The sequence below is a fragment of the Mus pahari genome, chromosome 1 (genome assembly GCF_900095145.1).
Source record: "Mus pahari chromosome 1, PAHARI_EIJ_v1.1, whole genome shotgun sequence".
Taxonomy (NCBI): Eukaryota; Metazoa; Chordata; class Mammalia; order Rodentia; family Muridae; genus Mus; species Mus pahari.
Window position 1 is genome coordinate 158,509,091 of NC_034590.1, and position 8,016 is coordinate 158,517,106.

The 8,016-nt window shown below is 50.5% G+C and overlaps 1 protein-coding gene across 1 annotated transcript; it reads right to left on the reverse strand.

Annotated features, from left to right (window-relative positions):
* Positions 1-348: 348 nt before the first annotated feature.
* On the reverse strand, positions 349-6,259 carry Calhm3 (calcium homeostasis modulator 3). The gene is made up of 3 exons (XM_021222680.1): positions 5,973-6,259; positions 3,969-4,224; positions 349-849 (listed from the first exon to the last, which is right to left on the reverse strand). Exons 1-3 carry the CDS (start codon positions 6,257-6,259, stop codon positions 349-351), a joined length of 1,044 nt encoding a protein of 347 aa, XP_021078339.1.
* Between the last annotated feature and the right edge of the window lie 1,757 nt (positions 6,260-8,016).

Consider the following 8,016-nt stretch of genomic DNA (forward strand, 5'->3'; position numbering starts at 1 on the left):
GATGGAAAGGATAAGTGAGAGAGGGAGGAAAGGAGGGAGGAAGGAAGGAAGGAAGGAAGGAAGGAAGGAAGGAAGGAAGGGTGGGAGGGAGGGAGAAAGAAGAGAGGGAGGAAGAAGGGAGGGAAGGAAAGGATAGATTCAGGGACTCAGTCTGAATGCCCTGAATAAGAATCTGTGAACTTAATCAGGCTCCAGAGGGAACGGTGTCCACAGAGGAGGACATACCCAGAAACTAGGTAGCTACCGGGCTATCTGGGGAGGAGGCCAACAAGGGAGGCTGGCTTCCGGACCCGTGCCAACATGGGAATTTGACACGGGAAACTGCTGCTGTTGGAGCCTTGTAAGATCCTATACATCGAGCTGGTGGCATAGCTTGGTGCCTGGAGTAGCTATAGGGGCACGGTGGTTGAGGCCAGGCCCCCAGAGCCTCGAGGATGCTGCGAGGTCAAGCGGCGGCTTGCTGGAGTACCAGGTACTGAGGAGTTGATCTACCTGCTCCCGGCTGGAGATCGCGCGCAGGTGGGCCTTTCCGCTTCCACTATCCAGGTCCTCCGGGAGCTCCGGGGGCCCCGAGGACTCCTGTGACTCTGGGATTCCACCAGCTGTGTCCCGACGTAACCCCAGAGCGCGTAGCTCGCTCTGCATACTTGCGAAGAAGTGCAGCACGCAACGGTGTGCGAAGTCCCGCGCATGCTCACAGCACGTCTCATCAAAGAGCTTCTGTTCCAGGTCCATATAGTTGCTCCAGTATCTGCGCTGTAGGAAGACGGTCTGGTCGAAGCAGGGCCTCAGACAGCGGGCTAGGAAGGCCACCACTATCACCAGCAAGGTTATACTCCAGCCGATGGCCTGGAGGACGAGAAGGCTTTAGTGAGATGTGGTAGCGCTCTGGTATTGCACACTGTGTGTGCTCCAAGGCTCCTTCCTTTGTTTTCTCTCCATCCTTTATCACATCCATACATTTCACATTCAGTCACCATCCTGCCACGCATCCTCCAGATTCATCCGTCTACAAACCAACCCCCCCCCCCCATTCATCCAGTCGTCCCTCCTCTCCTCTGACTGTATGTCCATCACGGTTCCATCTGGCCATTCTTTCAGTTTTCTTTCCTTTTAACCGCCCACCTATCCTCCCACCCATTCGTGCCTCCAGACGTTGGGCATTGGTTCTAATGCTTTGAATTAATCTGGCCCCCAAAATCAGAAATCTGTGTGTCCAAACGTTAAAGGTCCTTGTACCCAGTTGGTTTTTGATCAATCAATAAAGAGCCAATGGCCAATGGCTGGGCAGGTAGACTGAGGCAGGGCTTGGGGATTTGCCAGGTCTAGGAAATGGAAGAGAGGAAGAAAGGAAGAAATCACTATGTCTCAAAGGGAAATGGATCAGATTTAGAGCTATAGAAGAAAAATCATCCAAAATGTAGGTGGAAAGGGAAATTGACCCTATGGGAGGGGCTACCCAGAAGGTTATAGGACAACAAAGATAAAACATGGATTTAAAATGTGTTGGGTCAGGGGTATGGGGGAGTGGAAATGTATGCTAGCCGGGCAGAGGGTTAGAACTGTCCAGCCTTTGAGCCAGTCAAGACATATTAAAATTAACTGTCGTGTGTGTGTGTGTGTGTGTGTGTGTGTGTGTGTGTGTGAGAGAGAGAGAGAGAGAGAGAGAGAGAGAGAGAGAGAGAGAGAGAGATTTCATTCACAAATCCAGATAGCTCCTGGCTGGTTGTGCGCACATGCAACCCTCCAGGAGCCAAAGCAGTCAGCTAAACTCACCGTAGCATCCATATTCTTCCTTCTGTTTATGGCCCACTCACCTATATACACCAACCATTTCATCTCTTTACCCAGTGTGATGGTTTGTATATGGTCGGCCCAGGCAGTGACACTATTAGGAGGTGTGGCCCTGTTAGAATAGGTGTGGCCTTGTTGGAATAGGTGTGTCGTTGTGGGTGTAGGGCTTTAGGACCCTCATCCTAGCTGCCTAGAAGCCAGTCTTCCACTAGCAGCCTTCAGATGAAGATGTAGAACTCTCAGCTCCTCCTGCACCATGCCTGCCTGGATGCTGTCATGCTCCCCCCTTTGATGATAACAGACGGAATCTCTAACCCTGTAAGCCAGCCCCTACTAACTGTTGTTTTTATAAGAGTTGCCTTGGTCATGGTGTCTGTTTACAGCAGTAAAAACCTAACTAAGACACCTAGCCTTGTGTATATTTCCCAGGCACTCTTGCAACGGTGCAATATTTTGTAAGCTATTAAGCTGGGTGTAGAGACAAAAGGGAAGTGTTAGGCCAACCGTGAGGGAAACTAGAAGCCATTCTCTAGTGCTGGAGCCTACACTTGCCCAAGTCTCCTCCTGTCTGTTTCCAACGATGCAGGCTTTCCCCCACCTAGATCCACAAACATGAAAATCCTCATCACTTGTAGATGAGATTCCCATCATTTACAGTTGTCTTTTTTCAGTCACACCTAGGCTCCCCACCAAGCAAGTTGAATATAGTGTTTTCCCGAGGTCCTCTGTTCCCTTCCCACCGGAGTATAGGGCCCCCTGGGGTCCTGGAGCTTCTCTGTGTGTAATGGAGTCATACATGCTCTGTGGTGGACACGGGCTGGCACAGGCGTTGGTTGGTGGTGGTGGAGCTTGGGTGGAGGTGGAGCCATGGATGCTTCCGTACAGTAGAAAGGATACCCAGTAAGAGTANACGCCTCTGATGAGCATCTTCCTTAAAGGATGAAGGTAAAAAGGCCAGTGGCGGGTACCCAGAGCTTGCCTTGCCTGTTACTGGTTATGTGACTTTGGCCTTGTGAACTAAAATTCTCAGAGCCTCCTTACCTCATCCGAAACGTGGGATGTGAACGACTGCCTGCTTCTCAAAGAGTTGCTCTGAGAATTAAACACACAGATGCGCCGGGCGTGGTGGCGCGTGCCTTTAATCCCTGCACTCGGGAGGCAGAGGCAGGCGGATTTCTGAGTTCGAGGCCAGCCTGGTCTACAGAGTGAGTTCCAGGACAGCCAGGGCTATACAGAGAAACCCTGTCTCAAAATACAAAAAAAAAAAAAAAAAAAAAACAACAACAACAACAAAAACAAATGCACAGAGAATGCACAACACAGCCACTGGTGTGGAAGAACTCAGTGACGGCATTATATGAATTTCAAGACGGTGGTTCGTGTCTGCGGTGGGAGGCAAATGTTGCAGAACATTACCAGCTCCACCCTTCTACCATCCAGCTCCTGGGACTTTCAGGAGGGCAGGTGCCTGGGACCTGTTCTGGGTCAGTTGGTATCAATGGCCTAGGGCTCTCACCTCTCAAGGATCGTGGTCCCAACCCCTCTACACATCCTGCTCTTGGTTATGGCTCCCGAAGTGAGAAGCATCCTCAGGAAGTCACATGGGACCCCGCTCAGCACCAACTCCAAAGCCACACAGGATATCTGCCTCAGTTACCATTGCTGTGATGAAACACCATGACCAAAGCAACGTGGGGGAGGAAAGAGCTTATTTGGCTTACTCATTGAAGGAAGCCAGGACAGGAATCTGGAGGCAGGAACTGATGCAGAGGCCATGGGAGGGTGCTGCTTACTGGCTTGCTCCCCATGGCTTGCTCAGCCTGCTTTTCAACTCAGGACCACCACCAGCCCAGCGATGGTCCCATCCACAATGGTCTGTGCCTTCCCACATCAGTCACTAATTAAGAAAATGGCTCAGAGGTTAAAAGCACTGGCTGCTCTTTCAGAGGTCCTGTGTTCAATTCCTAACAGCTACATGGTGACTCAAGACCATCTATAATGGGATCTGATGCCCTCTTCTGGCATGCAGACAGAGCACTCACATACATTAAATTAAAAATAAATAAATAAATAAATCTTTAAAAAAAGAAAAAGAAAAGAAAATGCCCAACAGGCTTGCCTACAGCCCCGTTTTTAGTGTCTGAGGCGCCGAGGCCTGGGCAGGACCCACTTACCTGGGACAGGCACCGGAGGTACCGAGACACGGCCTTGCGGGCAGGGCTGTTTTTGACCAGTTCGTCTTCCTTGCAAGGCACCTTGGCTAGGAAGAGCTGCACCTGCCTGGAGGTCATATTAGCAAAATCCAGAAACTTCTCAGGGTCAACGGAGTTGCTGAAGGCACACACAAAACACTTCCCATCAAGGAGGGCCAGTAGGATCCAGACCAGCGGTGCTGCTAGAGCTCGCTGCAGCACAGAGGAGCACATGTACCTGAAAGCAAAGAGGGGTCAAGGAACAGCCTGTGTGCGCCTGCAGTCAGGGAGAACTGCGCTTGCAGGGGGCCCACCTGCTAGCTGTGGGAGCTTGGCTAGGATTTCTACACATACACACACACACACACACACACACACACACACACAGAGAGAGAGACAGACAGACAGACAGACAGACAGACATAGACAGAGAGAGATACACACACAGATACACACACAGAGAGAAGACAGAAAGACACAGAGACACCAACAGATACACACACACACACACACACAGATATACAGAGATATGCACAGGTATACACACAGAGACAGACACACATAGAAAGACACACATAGAAAGACACACAGAGACACACACATACACACGGACACATTCACACATGCATACAGAGAGAGAGAGAGATACAGAGAGAAAACAGAAAGATAGATAGGCACAGAGAGACAAACAAATATATACACACACACACATACATATACATACAGAGAAAGAGAGAGAGATGCACACACACATATACACAGAGAAAGAGAGAAGACAGAAAAATAGACACAGAGAGACCAACAGATACACACACACACACACACACACACACACACACACAGAGAAATATACAGAGACATGCACAGGTACACACATACAGACACACATAGAAACATACACACAAAGACACACACATACACATGGACAAACAGACACACACAGATACACATAGAGACATGCACAGACACACACACACAGAGTCAGACACACAGACACACACAGACACACACACATACAGACAGACACACATATAACACACACGCACACACTCGCACATCAGCATGGCCTTATATCCCAGTTTGGCCTGGAACTCTCTGTGTAGTAGGTGAGGATGACCTTCAGCTTCTGATACTCCTGCTTCCTCCTCTTCCTGAGCTCTGGGGTTACAGGAGTGTGCCATCCCATCTGGAAGATGCTGTGTTGGGGTCCGGCCCAGGCCACCGTGCATTCTAGCCAGGCACGTCACTAACTGACCTGCATCCTCAGAGCTTGGCCAAGGTTCTCAGTGTCTATGTGTCAAAGTCACATCATTCTGGAAAGCAGGTCTGCTGGAGTCGCAGACCAAGGTCTTGGAAAGTGAATGTAGAGACCGCTTACCTGCAAAGCACTGGGCAGAGTGGACCTTGGCCCCAGGTAGGCATCAGTGACAGCCAACGGGCATTAGGAACTACTGAGCTTTGTCAACTGGTTTGTATGTATGTGCCAGACCCTGAGGACACAGCGCTACAACAGGTAAGGTGCTTGTCTCTGGAAGCTTCCAAGAAAGGAAATACAGCTTTGCATAAAGATTTCCTCTTGCTACATGCAACAAACAAACATACACCTACTATGCACTCAACAGGACTGGTGTGACCTGGGTAATTCTTAGAAATCCTGAATCATTCTTATGGTTACAGTAGTGGTCACAGAAAAGTGAAAATTGTTAGGAACAAAAATGTATATTTTCAGGACTGGCAAGACGGGTCAGCAGGCAGGGCTACTTGCTAAGGTTAATGACCTGAGTTCAATCCCCAGAGCCCATATTGTGGACGGAAACAACTCCTGAAACTTTTCCTCTGACCTCTACACACACAGGAATGTGTTTCCAGATGGGAAGTGGAAACTGAGCAGAACATCTTTAGCTGTCAGTCACCAGCTGGAGCCAGGAAGACTGTGTCTGATAATGTCAACTGCCTTGGGTGGCAGAGAGGTATGTGAGACCCTACCTGATGATGCCCAGGTCCTTCCTCCGGTGCCCTGCTGGCCGGCGCCACTCCTCCACCATCAACACAGACTGTCTACTGACCAAGAGACCACAGAGGAAGAGGGCCAGAGGAGGTGTGAGCAGCAGGCCCAGGCCGTAGAGGGCGTTGTAGCGCTCGAGGCAGGGACAGTTGAAGTCGAGGGAGGAGTACATCTTGACTGTGACAGCAGCCAGCAGGAGGCAAATGCCATTCATCACGGACTCCGAGCTGGACTGGAGGTGCTGGAAGAGCATCCGGAACTTATCCATGACTGTAGCTGTGTGGACACAGCTGTGGGTGCAACACGGAGGCTTGGTCACTCAGGGATGGCTCCGGGGTTCACAGGATCCTCTAACCCAGCCTCTAAGGTGCAATGAAGACTGAAGGGAGAGGCAGGCTTTCTCTAAAGACACCTCTGACCAGTTGTTTACTACTTCTTCCTCTGTGGGGCGTGCCACACTAAGACCAGCCAGACCGAAGCATCACTAGGCAAATGGGCCCTATCAAGGTTTGTATACTCGGGTAGACAGTAGATGAGGCTCCCTGGGGACAGGCAAATTCTGGGTGTGGTGACACAGAGCACAGATGGAGCAAAATTGTATTTTCTGCTGGAGTCAGAACGTGCTGGAGCCCCGGGGGATTTCCTGTGTGCTTTCGGGCTGCATGGAAGGTGAGGGGTGTTTACTCCTTCCCAGAGGCCTCCTAGAAGAGGAGATGCTGAGGAAGAGCATGGAGTCCCATCTCAGGGTTTGCTTTCAGAAGGGCTGAGAAGCAAAGGCCTTCCAGCAGAGGGTACTGCATAAGCAAAGACAGGAGATATCACATGGTTTTCTAATTTGAATTCTGTTGCTGTGATAAAACCCACTGACCAGTAGCATCGTGGGGAAAGACAGGGTCTATTTCAGCTAATAAGTTACACTCCGTCCTCGAGGGAAAGTCAAGAGGAAACTCGAAGGCAGGTCTGCTTGCGACTCCACACAGCATTACTTCTGACCAAGAAACTCACACCAAAGCCAAGAATGTACAGCAGAAACCATGAAGGAATGACTTTTCCTGGTTCACAGAGGTTTGTGTTGAGCTCACTGTCTTGTACAACCCAGGGCCATCTGCCTAGGTGATGGTGCCACTCATAGTGAACAGGGCCCTCTTACAGCAATTAACAATCAAAACAATCTCCCACAGATGTGCTCACAGGCCAGTTTGATCAAGACAGTTCCTCAGTCGAGACTCCATTCTCAAGTGCCCTAGGCTGTGTTGACAGTAAAAGCTAACTGGGCCGCACAGAGTAACCAGATGGTCTGTAACCAGTAACCAGGTTAGCGCCTCCTCCATTTTATTCTGTTGCTATGGAGATCTGGCTACTGAGTGACCCAGGTTTGCCCAACACTTCTTCCACCATCACAGTATCCTGCTCGAGTGTGACCATGTCTCCTATAGCCCCTGAGCTTGGTATTCAAAGATCTCTTAACTTCCCCTTCAGTGACTGCCCATTTTCACCCCTCTGCTGACACTACCCTCACCCCCAGAGTCCACTCACACCCCTGCTCTCTGTCCCAGTCCCTGTGGTGACCTGTGGAGCCTTACCTCCCACCCAGACCTTTCGATGCCTGTCTCACTGTTGCCTATTGGTAGCCTTTGCTAGATGTGGGGGTGGCTCTCCCAACCAGGTAAAGACACACCCAGCAGCAGGACCTGGGCTGCACTGTGCTGTTGTTAGCATCTGTGTTACTGCTAAGTTCAGAGTAAGAGAAAGCAACGCTTGTACTCGTACTCATGACCCTGGTGCTCTGATCCCCTTTGGCTCATCTCTAGCTTTGTTCTTCCTGAAGCCTGCCTGGTACCCACCTTCATCTGGAAGCACTGAGTGGGTCCTGCTTCAGCTCCTCTCCATCTCTATCTCTGCCTCACTCCCTTTGGTTTTTCTCTGTTACTTATTCTTTCCAATCTCCCCAATTCTACCATTCTGGTGTGGATGTGCCTCTCTCTGATCTCCTCCCCTCCCCTCCCCTCCCCTCCCCTCCCCTCC

Excerpts from the sequence above, each read along its gene's own strand:
- Calhm3 (XM_021222680.1), bottom strand. The coding sequence starts at position 6,259 with ATGGATAAGTTCCGGATGCTCTTCCAGCACCTCCAGTCCAGCTCGGAG. Across the intron at positions 4,225-5,972 it reads AAGGACCTGGGCATCATCAG|GTACATGTGCTCCTCTGTGC; the intron begins GTAGGGTCTCAC and ends CTTTGCTTTCAG. Across the intron at positions 850-3,968 it reads ACCTCCGGTGCCTGTCCCAG|GCCATCGGCTGGAGTATAAC; the intron begins GTAAGTGGGTCC and ends CTCGTCCTCCAG.